The sequence below is a fragment of the Vigna umbellata genome, chromosome 7 (genome assembly GCF_029865625.1).
Source record: "Vigna umbellata cultivar VRB3 chromosome 7, Vumbellata_1.0, whole genome shotgun sequence".
NCBI classification, from domain to species: domain Eukaryota; kingdom Viridiplantae; phylum Streptophyta; class Magnoliopsida; order Fabales; family Fabaceae; genus Vigna; species Vigna umbellata.
Genome location: NC_142171.1, coordinates 49926705 through 49943408, shown reverse-complemented (window position 1 = coordinate 49943408; position 16704 = coordinate 49926705). Strand labels below are relative to the sequence as shown.

The following is a 16704-nucleotide window of genomic DNA, read 5'->3' as shown; positions in this document are numbered from 1 at the left end:
GAGCAAAATATTGATTCATCAAAATAGATCACACTTAGTCTTTTGCACTCCTGGGCAAAATCTAGACGCAAATCAGGGAATAGTTTAAAGGACATCGGGTGTATGACACAAACTCAATATACAGAAAACAAACACTCTCAAGGAAACAAACTGAATTACATAGTTCTCAAGAAATCTGGACAGAGAAAAGATGTAGACAATATCCAACACAAAATCAAGGAAAGCAGATACTCACAGAAATCATCCAAGCAATTCAAAACATGGAAAAATAATTGTTCAGCTCAAGAGGTGAATTAAAAATAACAAAACCTCACAGATGCACTAACAGTGTTTCTCTCAAGTGTCTAAGGTAAAGAATAATATCAGCTCGATGCACTCAAGAAAACAAACATAAGCAGACTTGGCAAGCCTCTAATATCAACACTTAAAACATATGCATGTTCAGATCAAAAGGTCTTTACTGGGTTGTAATGGGGCCAAGGATAGGGGAGGATAAATATGGATAAGTAGCTAGATCTCAGAAGAATTAGTGGAGTACTGGGGAAAAAGTGTAAATACAGTGAAATCTCACCCAAACCTCTAATTCAATCCTCTTTTCGACTCCATTATTCATAGAATTATTTTTCAATTTTCTCTTTTTCTCATAAAAAATTTTTCATCCTGTCTTTTTTTTTTTTCTTTATCACATAACAGGATATAAATCATCATTTCAAAACATGATGAGGAACCAACTAGCCAATTCATCAGAATTCCCAAGGAGACCACACTTATTCACAAAAAACTTCTATAGCTCCAGACCTTCCTAAGGTTAAGGTAATCATTGTTTTTCACTTAGGGCAAGTGTATGAGCTTTAAAACAAAGAAATGGGGAAAGTATAGGCTCAAAAGGGTTATCAAAGGATAATAACAAGGTAGGCTTATTTGGCTAAAGAGGCTCAAGAAATAAAATGCCTTTATCATTTCTAAACATGCGTATCCATCAAGAATTATCAAAAAGAATCAAGCCAAGGCATATGTGCAAGCAATCGAGAGACATGTCACACACAAGAAAGAAAATTAAGTGGCTCAAATTCTCACATAGGGTATTCGTCACAATCAAATCAACCTCTTAAGCATTATAATCATCTTCCAAGCAGAGAAAAACAAGGATTTCAGACCATAAGTATTAATTAAGTGCAGTGAAAGACGAGTCTACAACTTAAACAAAATTCAGAAATCAAGAGAAAAATGTAAAATTTATTGCACACAAAACAACTAAAAATAGAAAAAATTTAACACTCAAAAACAAAAAATTTAACACACAAAATACAAACTAACAGAAACTAACAGAAAAATCAGAATTTCTCCCCAGTAGACCACACTTAAATTACACAATGTCCTCAGTGTGTTACAATCATCAGATTTTCAATTTCAGAGCAGTCAAATAATATAGACAAGTGCAATAAAAGGTAAGGAAATGGGAAGAAATTTTTCAGTAACATCCATCAGTAGATGTTGTCAGTGACATCCATCAGCAGATGTCTAATAATCTAGCACCCATCAGTAGATGCGAATTTCTTTTTTCTTTCTTTTTTTTTTTTGAAAAAAAAATGACCGGTACTGTGACAACAGTTTCGGTGGCAACAACCGGAACTGTTGCTACAGTGGATTATTTTTGGCTACAAATGGGTCAGTCCTCTGCGTCGAGCGACATTTCTGACTGCCTACTCTCTCTCTGTCTTTCTCTTTCTCTCTCTAAAGCGTCTGGAAATCTGAGAGGAAGCTTTGCCCCTGTGTGCCTCCGAAGGCGTCCGAGTCCTGCGACGAGCTTCTGTAAGCCCTTCCGCTTCCGGGTAAGTCCTCTGTACTCTTTCCTTCTTTCCTTTCCTTCATTTTTCTTCTTTTCCTTCCCTCTTTCTCTTGACGCTTTTATTTTATTTATTTATTACTTTTTTTATGCTTTACGTTCTTCCTTCCTTTATTTACGCTTACCTCTTTTCTATGCTTTTCTTTTTTCTCTTTTTTTTTAGGTTTAATTGCTTCCTTTGTCCCCAGTTTGGTTGAATTGTGTCAAATTCATCCTCATTTTTAAAAAAGTTTCATTGTCGTCCTCACGTGGTGTAAAAGTTTCATTGTCGTCCTCACGTGGTGTAAAAGTGTCAATTGAATCCAAACATAGAAAAAATTTGTGTCAAAGTAGTCATTTTTCCTATATCTCTGTGTCTTCCTTTCATACAATCAAGTACAGATATTCATTTTACCTTATCCAATTTAAGGCTTTTCATAGCTCCAGAGAAGTGACATATGAAAGGAAGACACAGATATATAGGAAAAATGACTACTTTGACACAAATTTTTTCTGTTTGGATTCAATTGACACTTTTATACCACGTGAGGACGACAATGAAACTTTTTTAAAAATGAGGATGAATTTGACACAATTCAACCAAACTGGGGACAAAGGAAGCAATTAAACCTTTTTTTTATGTATTATTTGTCCTCTCTCCCTGCCCTCTTTATTTTTCTTTTTTTATATATGCTTTCCGTTATTTATTTTTTTCTTTTCAGCTTTTCCATTTTTCTTATTATTATGCACACTAAAACCAAACTAAAAATTAATCTAAAAACAAAATATGGACAAAAACGCTGGACCTAGATCCGTTAGGACCCTTTGCGAGGACCTGGACCTAAAACTGGACAAAACTGAGTTAAAAGAAAAACTAATAATATATTTTTTTTATAGAAATAATGGACTACGCAAAGCAAAACAATTTTTGAATTTTCGGTTTTTTTTTAAATATATGAAAAATAAATAAATGTACATCTCAGAACAATTAAATTTTAATTGAAAGTAAAAATTTTTTCACGCTTAAAACAAAATATTTTATCACAAAGAATTTTTTTTTTTAAGATAACAATTCGAAAACTAAGAAAGGAAAAAAAATAAGAATCTTCCCCAATAGACCACACTTAAACTACACCATGTCCTAAATGTGTTCGAAGCATAAGGTCATCAATTAAAATGGTTAACAGATAAAGGACAAGTGTAATAAAAGTAGGAAAAACGGGGAAGAAAGAAAAAGAAAACTCCCCTGGTCATGGTGGCAGTTGCCAATTTTGGATTTGTAGGGAGATGTCTTCCTCTTCAGGATCCAGCACAGAAATTTTGAGGAAGAACTGCTTCATCCTCCATATCTGATCAAGCAGGGAAATATCCTCCACCGCCGGATCTAAGCAGTAAATATTGTTGATGAGCGGGTTCAGCAGGTGCAATTCAATCTTCGAACTGTCAGTGTTAGCACCTATGTTTTCCACTGTGGGAGGATGTTGGTCAAATTCATATGTACCTCCTACAACATGGTTAGTGCAATGTGGTTCTACAGAAATTACATGCAAGGGTATAACACCCAATCCCAGTGTAACAGGCTGAACATCCGATATACTCTCAGAACATGAATCAATTTTAAATTCAGAAACATTATCAATCACAGACTCAGATTCATGTTCAGTGCATGAAGAATAAACATACGAATGTGACATCAAAAATTTGTTCTCATCATGCAGAGAGGGAAAATTAAAAACATGCTCAGCAACAATATAATCATCAGTATACCGATCATCAGCATAATCATAAATATCATAATCATCAATGACATAATCATACTGAGGTATGCTTACCTCTACTTCCTTGAAGTTTGCTAGAGTGTCGGTAGATGAAGGTGGTCTACCTGGTTCAGGATTACTGCTTATTCTTGCCTGGTCCTCAAAATCTTCATTAGTCTCCTTAGGTGCAAGAGTGGCCATCTGCCCGATCTGATCACTCAGATTCTGCATGGCAGCTTGAGTTTCCTGCTGGATCTTCATGCTCTCTTGCTCGAACTGAATGCTCTGCATGGTTATCTGCTCCAGTAACTCCTTCAATGTAGGTTCAGAAGTAGAGGGCTGAGGAGCTATTTGGGCAGACTCATAAAGTTGCAGTTGTTGTTGTTGCTGGACTGGCGGAGGCATACAAGCATTTTGAGATGGTGCTTCCTGATATTGCTGTGGAGCATCATACCATCCCAAACTTGGGTCATTCCATCCAGGATCATTGCTGTAACCATACTGAGCAGGGAAGAATTCATTCAAGAACATATGCTCAAGATTTTCCCAAGTGATACACCCTGATGGAAGACAATAAAGCCAATCCCTTGCTGCTCCTTGTAATAATTGCGGAAATGCCTTTAATAACATGTGATCAACCGGTACATGTGGAGGCTTCATTGAAGAGCAGATGATGTGGAATTCCTCCAAATGTCTATGTGGGCATTCACCTGTAAAACCATGAAACTTAGGCAGCAATTTTATCAGTCCAGAGGTGAGAACGCAATGAGCATCATCCTCAGTAGGTGGAACCGGCTCACGAGGAGAGTTCTCAGAAATTGGAGGACGGGCCATATTTTTCTCAACATAAAAATTAGCAGAATTATAATTATTGTACCACGCAGAAGGAGAATCATAATTTGAGGCATTTGCAGAATAAGCAGTATTTACATAATCAAAATAGGTAGACATGGAAAAATAAAAAGTAAAAACTAAGAACTAAAAATTACGAAATAGATAAAACACAACAAATTTGCACAAATAAAAAGTAAATACTAAAAATTACGAAACAGATAAATCACAACACATTTATACATGTTACTTGCACACATAAGATAGAACATAAATTTTGTTTTTTTAATTTTAAATTTTTTTTTAATTAACAGATAAAACACATACGACACGCATACAGAAAATAGAATATCACATCACAACACAAGATAAAACACAACACAATTAAACATATATTAACACATATAATCGAAAAACACAACAAAAATATAAAACAAAAAACCTGGAACTGAAGTGACAACGCCGCCAAAATTTGCTGAAGGTGTCGTTGTCGCCTACAAAAATATAAAACACAGAACACACAAAACACACATATTAGCAGAACAAAAATTTACACAACAAAAATCTAAAACCAAACCGTCATTGATCCCCGACAACGGCGCCAAAATTTGATACGCGGGTCGCACCACATACAAATTTGATTGCAGATAAATAATGCAGTATAGACTAGGAAGTAACTCCTAGGTCGTCTCTCAAGGACCAATTTATGGTTCAGTCTTAGATCTAACACGAAGTGGGGGAGTGTTTTTGTGATTTTGTTGGATGCGATAAAATTAAAGTGGAATGGAAATTAAATAGAATTTAAAAAAAACGTTAAAATAAATTTTAACCACAATAAAAGCCATACGGTAAAAACGGTAAAATCAGAAAATGAAAAATTACGTAGTGTTGAAATATACCAAAAACATCAGTAAAAATAACCGATAAACACGACTCTTGAAAATAACATGAACATGAACAGTAAAACTCAATGACAGAATTTAACGGTGTAGAAAATCATAAACAGGTAAAATGAACAGATAACAAAAATAAAACACTTAAATAAAATTCATCAAGGATTCAACACTTAGACATAAAATTCTTGAAATTCTAGAACAATGAAGATAAAAAAAAATAAAACTGAAATGAGCAAACTACTACAATGACACACTACATGCTTCGGAAATAAATTTCTACATTATTGCACTGTTTCAAAGAATGGAAAACTGAGAGGAAGAGCTCATGGAAGAGTAAGAACCGAGAGCCTCTTCCAGGCCTCCAAAACCGTCTGCTCTCCTCTGGAATTCCTACTCCTTTTATTCTTGAGAGTGCACTCCTCCCTATGCTCTTGGACGAAACATGGTGTTGCTGCCTGTACCAGAGAGTGTCGGGCGCCGCACGAAGGACGCCCGAAATACCGGGCGCCGCACGAAGGACGCCCGAAATACCGGGCGCCGTACGAAGGGCGCCGAAGTACCAGGCGCCGAAGTACCAGGGGCCGTACGAGGGGCGCCGAAGTGCCAGGCGCCGTACGAAAGACGCCCGAAATACCGGGCGCCGTACGGAAGGACCATCCGGTTGTCCAATACGGAAGGACCGTCCGGTTGTCTAATGATCACCTACCCAAAGATATACCGGAGTCCACTCCGGAGGCTACGGCGACTTACGACAATGCCTGTACGCAATCGTAGAAGGCACACCGGAGGCTCATGCGTTGAAGAGCCGGCCAAAGATTGAACCTAGACCCGGTATAAACTCTCCTAACCCTCTTGTAGCAGGGAGGAACACCTACCAACCGGGCCGAACCTCTTTATAAGAAAAACTTTGAAGAACTCACAAGGAATCCTACCATCACAGAGCAGCCCGGCACGACAGCCACTGCATCAAATCTTGTCTGTTAGGTGACCCAAAGTCCCACGTTCACTACGAGCACTAGGACTTGGGGGGCTTGTGTATCTACAAGGGCCGGACGCCGTACGGAAGGATCCATGTGAGAGGACGCCCAAGCTAATTGGGCGGATCTCCATACGGACGAGGCGGACGCCCATATCACATGGGCGGACACGACGAGCAAAACCGGGCACCGTACGGAAAAGCTCACATGGGCGGATCCCACGACCACGTGGGCGGATCCCACATGGGCGGATCTCGCGTGGGCGGATCCCACATGGGCGGATCCCACGACCACATGGGCGGATCCCACATGGGCGGATCCCGCGTGGGCGGATCCCACATGGGCGGATCCCCGCGGACACGGCCAGCAAAACCGGATGCCATACCAAAGAGCCCACATGGGCGGACCCCGCATGGGCGGATCTCTGTGCGCGCGAGGCTGACGCCCATTTCACATGGGCGGACGTACACGCACGCCGGAACACTAATCAACATAATTTAAGGGAAAGTAATCTGGTTTAAAGGTAAGTAGAAATTAGAAGCTATCGGGCCGTTTTGGGCCGTGATTAACTTTTCACTAATCCCAGGCCCATAGCGAAAACTATAAATACAGGTCCACGGTGAGTGGTAGATAGGTTACATTGAATGCACATTTATTGCTACTACTGAAAATAGCCACTGCTCTGAAACTGACTTTGGCATCGGAGAATCTTTTGTAGGTCTCCACCCCTCCGGATCAAGAGGAGAGCCAAAGCGCCAGGAGAAGATCAGTCACGAAGACCAGACCGCGGGAGGACTTGGAAGACTTGGAACCGCACAGCCCTACACATCCGAAACATTTGGCGCCCACCGTGGGGCCGTGTGATTTAAAAAACCCAATGGTGACCACGAGAAACATGAGCTTAGACGATCCCGCTGAGATGATGCGCGTGCTACAACAAAAAATGGACGAGATGCAGCAACGTCATGAAGAGGAGATGGCGGCCGTGAAGGCCGACTGCGAAGCCCGAATAGCTCGGGAGATCGGGCAGATGAACGGGGGAGAACGAACAAGGGATAAAGGAAAGGGGGTGGAAGGAGAACGCCCGCCCCCGGACACCGAGGGCGATCGGACTTGGAGGCCTTCCGAGTCGGAGGCAGAAGAAAGCAAGGCTAAGTCGGTGCATGCGGAAAGCGCTGCCGAGGACGGGCGGATGGTTGTCAAGCCGGAGCCTTCATCCACCCTATTGCTCCCGTTTACCCAGAACATAATGAATGTCCAAATCTCGGAGCAATTCATGGCTCCGCAGTTCAAAATGTATAACGGAACGACGGACCCTGCTTCCCATATCCAGACGTTCTCGAACGCGATGGCGTTCCGAACAGGCAATGACGCCATCTGGTGCCGAGCGTTCTCGCTCTCATTGGAGGACGAGGCGTTGGAATGGTTCAACACCCTCCCCCCTAATTCGATAGAAAATTTCGCCGGGTTGAAACAGCTGTTCGTCAAACAATTTGCGGCCAGCAGCACTCAAGACCTGACCGTGTTCGAATTAATGACCCTCAAGCAGGAGAAGGACGAGACCTTGCGGACGTTCATGGACAGATATCAGAAGACCGTCCGGCGCGTGAAAAGCCTGACACCGGAGCTCGCCCTTCACTACATCCTGCCGGCTCTTAAGCCGGGGCCGTTCAAGGATAGTGTCTGCAGGCGAGCACCCAAAACAATGGAGGAGCTGAGGGAAAGAGCAGCTGATGAAATAAGGGTAGAGGAGATGAAGCTCTCCTATAAGAAAGAAACTCAAGAAGCCAGGGGAGAGAGGGCGGACGGTAATAAGCCCGCCAATTCTACGGGAAAAACGTTCGGCCTTAGGCCCCGGGAGCAGAAGAAAGGACCTCGCTTCCAACAATATACGCCCTTGAACGCCTCAAGGGAGAAAATTCTCCGAGAGGCCCTAAGTGCAGAACTGATAGTGGAGCATGAGGGACTCCCAACTCTGAAGGGCGCTGACCGGAGCAAACATTGCTCCTACCACAAAAACATGGGTCACAGCACCGAAGAGTGCCGGACCCTCAAGGACAAAATAGAAGAACTCGTCCGGGCGGGAAAACTTAAGAAGTACGTCCGAGACGAGCGCCCGTCGCAGTCAACCGAACGGTCCGCCCAGAGACCGGCCTACCGAAAGGATAAGCCGCGGAATCCCCGAGCGGAACGACCCCGCTCCGAAAGGCGCCCGAGCCGAAGTCGAAGCCGCAGCCGGGAACGCCCCTTGAGAGGACACATTAATACCATTTCCGGAGGATTCGCGGGAGGAGGATCATCTTCTTCCGCCCGTAAACGCCACGTTCGGGCCCTCCAATCCGTCCATCTGGTTGACAAGCCGCGTCGCTCCATGCCGCCCATTACCTTCTCGGACGAGGACTTTCACGCCCCTGATCCCGACCAGGACGACCCAATGGTCATAACGGCAGAGATAGCACGGTATGGGATAAGCAAAGTCCTGGTTGACCAAGGAAGTTCGGTCAACATCCTTTACTGGAAGACCTTCCTGCAAATGGATATCTCAGAAGATCTGATTGTCCCCTACGATGGGCAGATAGTAGGGTTTGCAGGAGAGAGAGTTGACACAAGGGGATATGTGGAGTTGAGGACGAGGTTGGGGACCGGACGATCTAGCGAGGAGAAGAGGGTCCGATATCTGCTGGTAGAGGCGAGCACCTCATATAACGTGCTGCTCGGAAGGCCGTGCTTAAACGCTTTTGGAGCAATCGTCTCTACCCCCCACCTCACAATGAAATACCCCTCCGAGAAGGGAATTATTTGTACAGTCCGTGCGGACCAGAAGACGGCGCGAGAATGTTACGTAGCAGGGTTGAAGTTGCACGTCCGTCCCGCAAAAAGGCGGGCGACCGGCACGGAGGTGGCCATGGCCGACCTTGATCCTAGGACGAATACCGAGGACCGGCTGGAACCTATGGGAGAAACCCAACCTATCCTGATAGGAAAGGAACCTGCCCAAACCACTCGCATCGCCAGGGAGCTGAACCTCGAGATGGAAAAGGAGTTGAGAGCGCTCTTGTGGAGGAACCGTGATCTCTTTGCATGGACGGCAGCGGATATGCCAGGCATTCATCCCGCGGTGATGTGCCACAAGCTCTCGCTTTTCCAGAATGCACGACCTATAGCCCAGAAAAAGCGAAGAATGGGCGAGGAGAAGCGCAAGGCGGTCGAAGAGGAGGTAGAGAAGTTGAAGAGAGCCGGATTCGTCCGGGCTGTCACCTACACCACATGGCTAGCTAACGTGGTCATGGTGAAGAAGGCTAGCGGGAAGTGGCGCATGTGTACCGACTACACGGATCTGAACAAGGCCTGCCCAAAGGATTCGCACCCCCTGCCCAGCATAGACGCCCTGGTGGACGGCGCCTCCGGACACCGAGTGCTGAGTTTCCTGGATGCATATTCCGGGTATAATCAGATACTCATGTACGGACCAGACATCGAGAAGACAGCATTCATCATAGAGAAGGCTAACTTCTGCTATGAGGTTATGCCGTTCGGCCTGAAGAATGCGGGGGCGACATACCAGCGCCTAATGGATCGAATCTTCCGGGACCAGATAGGCCGGTGCATGGACGTATATGTGGACGACATGGTGGTCCGATCGGCAGATGGAGAGGGACACATCCAAGACCTTGAGGAGGTTTTTCGCCAAGTAAGGAAATTCGGCATGCGCTTGAACCCCGCAAAGTGTACGTTCGGGGTAGCCGCCGGAAAGTTCTTGGGTTTTATGCTGACATCAAGGGGGATTGAGGCTAACCCAGACAAGTGTGACGCGGTACTGAAAATGCAGAGTCCGGCCACCCTTAAGGAAGTCCAGAGACTGGTCGGACGCCTCACCGCCTTGTCCCGATTTATCCCCAAGCTAGCAGAGCGGATGAGGCCGGTCCTGCGTAAGCTGAAGAAAGGGGCCGGCCCGTCATGGGACGACGAATGCGAGCGAGCGTTCCAAGACGTCAAAGCCATCCTAAGTAACCCACCGGTCATGAACCGCCCGGTTCCGGGTGGAGATTTGCATATCTTCTTGGGAGTATCTGAAACGGCCGTCAGCGCCGTATTGATGCAAGAGCGGCCTCAAGCGAGATTAATTTACTTCGTGAGTCGAACGCTCCTAGATGCAGAAACCCGGTATCAGCGGGTAGAGAAGGTGGCCTTGGCTTTATTGCACGCATCCCGAAGGCTTCGCCCTTACTTTCAAAGTTATCAAGTGATAGTCCGGACGGACTTCCCAATCTCCAAAATCCTCAGAAAGCCGGACCTAGCCGGACGGATGGTGGCATGGGCAGTAGAGCTCTCAGAGTTCGGCTTGCGCTATGAACCAAGGGGATCGGTTAAAGGCCAACATTTGGCAGATTTCGCGGCCGAATTACCCCCATCCGGCCTAGAAGACTGGAATCTGTACGTGGACGGAGCGTCCGGGCGTTCGATAAGCGGGGCCGGCATCGTTCTTGAAGGCCCCAACGGATTCTTACTGGAGCATTCCTTGATATTCAAATTCAAAGTATCCAACAACCAGGCCGAGTATGAGGCCCTGATAGCCGGCCTCGAGTTGGCAAAAGACATGGGGGCGCGGAGGATAACCTGCCGGACGGACTCTGAGTTGGTGGTAGGCCAAATGAACGGCAACTTCCAAGTCAGAGAGGAGCGCCTTTTACGATACTACCAACGAGCGGCGGAACTCGCAAGGGCGTTCGATAAAGTTGACATACAGCACATTCCCAGAGAACAAAACACGAGGGCGGACGTACTGTCTAAACTCAGTTCGGGAAAGGAAAAGGGACAGTTGACTACTGTCGTGCGGCAGGTTCTACTTCAGCCTTCGGTAGAATGCTCGGCGGTATCCGATGGACGGCAGGACTGGCGTGCAAAAATCAGGGAGATCATGACCCGCCAGGACGAGGGGCGGACGGTAGGTCCGGGCGAAGCCAAGAAAATCGCCCGTTACCTTATTGTGGGGGATGACTTATACCGAAGAGGATTCTCCTCCCCCCTCCTTAAGTGCTTGGGAAACGAAGAGGCATGCTATGTCATGGACGAGCTACACAACGGCGTTTGTGGTTTCCACACAGGCTGGAGAACGTTAAAAGCTCGGTTACTGAGAGCCGGATATTATTGGCCTACCATGGAGGCGGACACAAAAGCGTTCGTCCAGCGCTGCGTTCGCTGTCAGGAACATTCCAACAACACCCATCTTCCGCCACATGCCTTACGTTCAATATCCTCCCCATGGCCATTCGCCCAATGGGGAATGGACATCGTAGGACCATTCCCAGTAGGGCAAGCGCAGAGGAAGTTCCTCTTGGTGGCGGTGGATTACTTCACCAAGTGGGTAGAGGCCGAGCCCTTGGCGACCATCACGGCCGCCCAGGTCCAGAAATTCTGTTGGAAGTTGATATGTCGCTTCGGCCTCCCCCGATCCATCATCACAGACAACGGCCGGCAGTTTATAGATAAAAAACTCGCCGAATTCTTCAAAGGATTGGGAATCAAGCACATTACCAGCTCCGTGGAGCATCCCCAGACGAACGGTCAAGCCGAAGCAATGAACAAGACCATAGTTTCGGAACTCAAGCGGCGTTTGGGAGAAAGGAAGGGAGCGTGGGTGGACGAACTGCCCGAGGTCCTATGGGCCTATAGATGCACACCTCATGGAACCACAGGCGAAACCCCTTTCAACTTAACTTATGGTACTGATGCTATGTTGCCGGTTGAGCTGGGCGAACCGTCCTTGAGGCGAGAAGTCGAGGACCTGAACCTCAACGACCAAGAGTTGAGAATCGAGTTGGACTCCCTGGACGAACGGCGTGATCGAGCGGCGCTGAGGGCCGAAGCATGCAAGCGCATGGTGGAAAGAAAATACAACTCCAAGGTCCGGCCAAGAAGCTTCCAGGAGGGGGACCTAGTATGGAGAAAAGCGGGAGACGCCCGCCGAAACCCAACTCATGGAAAGCTGGCCGCCAAGTGGGAAGGGCCGTTCCGAGTAATGGAGGCCCTGGGAAACGGAGCGTATAGGCTGGAGCGCATGGACGGACGTCCCATCCTTAACACTTGGAACGCCACGCATCTAAAGTTTTATTTCAGTTAACTTCCACGGCTTGATGTAATGTACCCCCATGGTTAATGAATCAAGTTCTATTTTCTCCTATGAAACTCACTTTGTTTTGTAGACATCTAATTCAGAACGAGCGTTCCAAAGAGAACGACTCTCAGCTTGGTTGGGCGACGAAGCGAAGAGACGTCCGCCCTACCAAACCCAAGCTGGCGAACGAGCGTTCCAAAGAGAACGACTCTCAACTTGGTTGGGCGACGAAGCGAAGAGACGTCCGCCCTACCAAACCCAAGCTGGCGAACGAGCGTTCCAAAGAGAACGACTCTCAGCTTGGTTGGGCGACGAAGCGAAGAGACGTCCGCCCTACCAAACCCTAGCTGGCGAACGAGCGTTCCAAAGAGAACGACTCTCAACTTGGTTGGGCGACGAAGCGAAGAGACGTCCGCCCTACCAAACCCTAGCTGGCGAACGAGCGTTCCAAAGAGAACGACCCTCAGCTTGGTTGGGCGACGAAGGGAAGAGACGTCCGCCCTACCAAACCCAAGCTGTCGAACGAGCGTTCCAAAGAGAACGACTCTCAGCTTGGTTGGGCGACGAAGCGAAGAGACATCCGCCATACCAAGCCCAAGCTGGCGAACGAGCGTTCCAAAGAGAACGACCCTCAGCTCGGTTGGGCGACGAAGGGAAGAGACGTCCGCCGTACCAAACCGAAGTTGGCAAACGAGCGTTCCAAAGAGAACGACCCTCAACTTGGTTGGGCGACAAGGGCGAATCCAAAGAGAACGACTCAGCTTGATCGGGTGGGCCATGAAGCGAAAGTTAAACATCTAAAAGCTAAACGTTGACACCCGCCCGGGAAAAGGAGGCGTCATTCCCCCCGGCCGGACCGGTACTAAAGCAAGTCCGTTGTAGGAATAAAAGGCGCACAAAATATACGAAACAGGAAAAACCAACTGTGTATTCATCAGGGACGCTGAAACGCGCCGATTTACAAAAGGACCGCCCGGCCAACTTCTGGACAATCCGAGATGTTGGGCGGATGGTCACGAGATACACCAAAAAATTAAAAGAAAAAGAAGTCTAAACATTTTTCCCGGATGCCGCCTCTACAGTTGGCCCGTCGTCCTCAACCACATTCAAATCCATAAGGACGCCGTCGAAAACGTCCTTCTCTATATCCACGCCCAAAGAAAATGGATCCTGGATGCCCGCCAGCAGAGTTACCTGACGAAGGGCTTTGTTGAACCCTTCCTCATGTTCAAACATAATGGTCGACTCCAACTCGGCAACCTGCTCCTTGGCCTTAGTAACTTCAAGAGTGAGCTCCTCGTTGGTCTTAGCATGATCCGTTTCGACCTCTTTTAGGCGGGCTACCTCCGCCTTCAACTGGCGACCTTCCTCCGCCAAGCGCTCCTGTTCGGCCTGGGCGGTTGCCAAACTTTCGGCGGCCTCCCTCTTGGCCTCCTCGAGATCGGCTTCTAACTGTTCGATCTTCTTATCGTATTCATCCTGGTTAAGGACCATCTGCTCCAAGGTCAACTGAAGGGAGGCCGCATTCTTCTTCTCCTTGTCGAGCTCGGCCCGGACCTCCGCCACGCCGGGGCGGTCAGCAAACTTTCTTAAGTACCAGGCCAGAGCGGATGTCCGGGTAGACATCTCTAGCATGGCGTTGGTTAGCTCCAGCTCGGACAAGGGTTCAATAAGCGCCCGCTGAGAGGAGCTCATATGGAATTTTGCCCGGTCGCTCATGCTGAACTCCGGGCTGAAAACACCGCCAGGAATGGGGACGGCCAATACCCTCTCCCGCTCTTTCTCTTTGCCTTTGTCCTTACGGGCTTTCTTCGAAGCTGACCGAGACGAAGAGCCCTCCTTGTCTTGACGTCCCTCAGCAGTAGGATCTTTTCTCTTTCGAGTAGGATCCGCGGAAGTCATGGCCGCCCCAGGCGTTGGACCTACTTGGACGGCCGCCATCTCCGGTTGATGCTCCCGGATTCTAATCTTCACGCCTGGACCCCCGGCCTTACCAGTGGGGGGGACCCGTCCAGTCGGAGCGCCGGCAGGAGGAGGGCGCGGCACTGCGGGAGCACCGGTTGGCCGGGCCGTCGACGAGCTGGCACCGGACTTCTTCCTGACGGTCAGGAAGTTGGATTTGCGGGGGCCCGGAGTCGTCATTAGTTCTGCAAAAAACAAAGAAATTCAGAAAAATTAACGTCAGTATGCGAAAAACGAGCACACCTAATGTGACAAGACCATACCGAACGCCTTTGGTCCACAATCCTCAAGACTAAGGCATTCAACCAGGTGGCGGGCGGAGATCCGGCGAGGGAGGGTGTTAATGGTGCGCACGGCCTCTCGGTCGGGTGCTGTCAAATCCCCGATTGAAGTCGCCCGTATTCGTCGAGGGTCCCTCGTCCAATAGAATGGGAATAGCGGCCTCCCTTCACTATCGGAAAACTCGTGGAGGCCGGCCTTGTCAACAATTATTTTAAAGTAATGTTGCTTGAAATTTTTAAAGGAATCGGAGAAGGGGCGGAAAAGGGTCCTGTCCCGCACCGAATTAAAAGATACCCAACCGCCCGAAGAAGAAGGGCGGACTTCGAAATAGTGAAAGAATACTGGAATGGTGGGAGTGACACCCACTGCTGAACACATCGCCACAAACGCCTGTACAGCCGCCCACGAATTGGGATGCAGCTGCGTCGGAGCCACATTAGCTTCCCGAAGAACGGCCATTTGAAAATTAGTAAAGGGCACCCGGACGAAAAGATGTGTGAAGAAGGTCACGTACATGAAGAAGAAATCATAAGGACTAGACCGCCCATCATGAAAGACCCTCTCGTTCAACAGAGTCACCCCGGCACGAATTAACCTCGAATCCTCCATATCCCGTACGATATGGGTATGGCGGATCCGCCATTCCAAATCCTTGCTGTAAGCATAGCAGGAAGCATATCGGCTGGGAACGACGGGAGCCAACTCCGATATCACCGTCCCTTCACCATCCGGCTCGAAGGGTGACCCGACTATACGAATACCGCCTTTGAGCAAGAACAGAGGCACACCATTAAATATCCGGTCGTTCATCGAGACCGGTGACCCAGGGTCCCCTCCGGAAGACCCAACCGCCTCCTCCAAAAAACGAGAAGAAGCCGAACTTAGAGAATCGCCGCTGTCGCCCTGCGCCGACCCCTCCCGGACTCCGCCCGACGACCCAGAACCTGACTCAATGGACATAGATGCCATTTATTACCTGAGGGAAAAAGAATCTCGAACTCCTGAGTAAAGAAGATAAGTGAAAATGACCCCGTTTAAACACCCTATTTATAGGAAAAAATTAGTAACCGCTGGATGTATCATGGCCGTTAGATTTGGTACAACCAACGCTCCGGATTTGGCGACGCTTCAGCTCTCTTCACTGGGGACGCGCCACGTGTTTTCCCGCCTAAAATCCAAATTCAAAAAGCCCACTGGATAAAGCCCAATCACGGGTTCCCGATCCCCACGCGCCGTATTCAAAATCCTACGTTCACTACGTGTACTAGGACTTGGGGGGCTTGTGTACCAGAGAGTGTCGGGCGCCGCACGAAGGACGCCCGAAATACCGGGCGCCGCACGAAGGACGCCCGAAATACCGGGCGCCGTACGAAGGGCGCCGAAGTACCAGGCGCCGAAGTACCAGGGGCCGTACGAGGGGCGCCGAAGTGCCAGGCGCCGTACGAAAGACGCCCGAAATACCGGGCGCCGTACGGAAGGACCATCCGGTTGTCCAATATGGAAGGACCGTCCGGTTGTCTAATGATCACCTACCCAAAGATATACCGGAGTCCACTCCGGAGGCTACGGCGACTTACGACAATGCCTGTACGCAATCGTAGAAGGCACACCGGAGGCTCATGCGTTGAAGAGCCGGCCAAAGATTGAACCTAGACCCGGTATAAACTCTCCTAACCCTCTTGTAGCAGGGAGGAACACCTACCAACCGGGCCGAACCTCTTTATAAGAAAAACTTTGAAGAACTCACAAGGAATCCTACCATCACAGAGCAGCCCGGCACGACAGCCACTGCATCAAATCTTGTCTGTTAGGTGACCCAAAGTCCCACGTTCACTACGAGCACTAGGACTTGAGGGGCTTGTGTATCTACAAGGGCCGGACGCCGTACGGAAGGATCCATGTGAGAGGACGCCCAAGCTAATTGGGCGGATCTCCATACGGACGAGGCGGACGCCCATATCACATGGGCGGACACGACGAGCAAAACCGGGCACCGTACGGAAAAGCTCACATGGGCGGATCCCACGACCACGTGGGCGGATCCCACATGGGCGGATCC

The 16704-nt window shown here is 48.2% G+C and overlaps 1 protein-coding gene across 1 annotated transcript; it reads left to right on the top strand.

Moving 5' to 3' along the window:
- The first annotated feature begins 1589 nt into the window (after positions 1-1589).
- On the top strand, positions 1590-12407 carry LOC148196517 (uncharacterized). The gene is made up of 3 exons (XM_088095412.1): positions 1590-1832; positions 3768-3887; positions 7005-12407. Exons 1-3 carry the CDS (start codon positions 1590-1592, stop codon positions 12405-12407), a joined length of 5766 nt encoding a protein of 1921 aa, XP_087951538.1.
- Positions 12408-16704: the final 4297 nt, after the last annotated feature.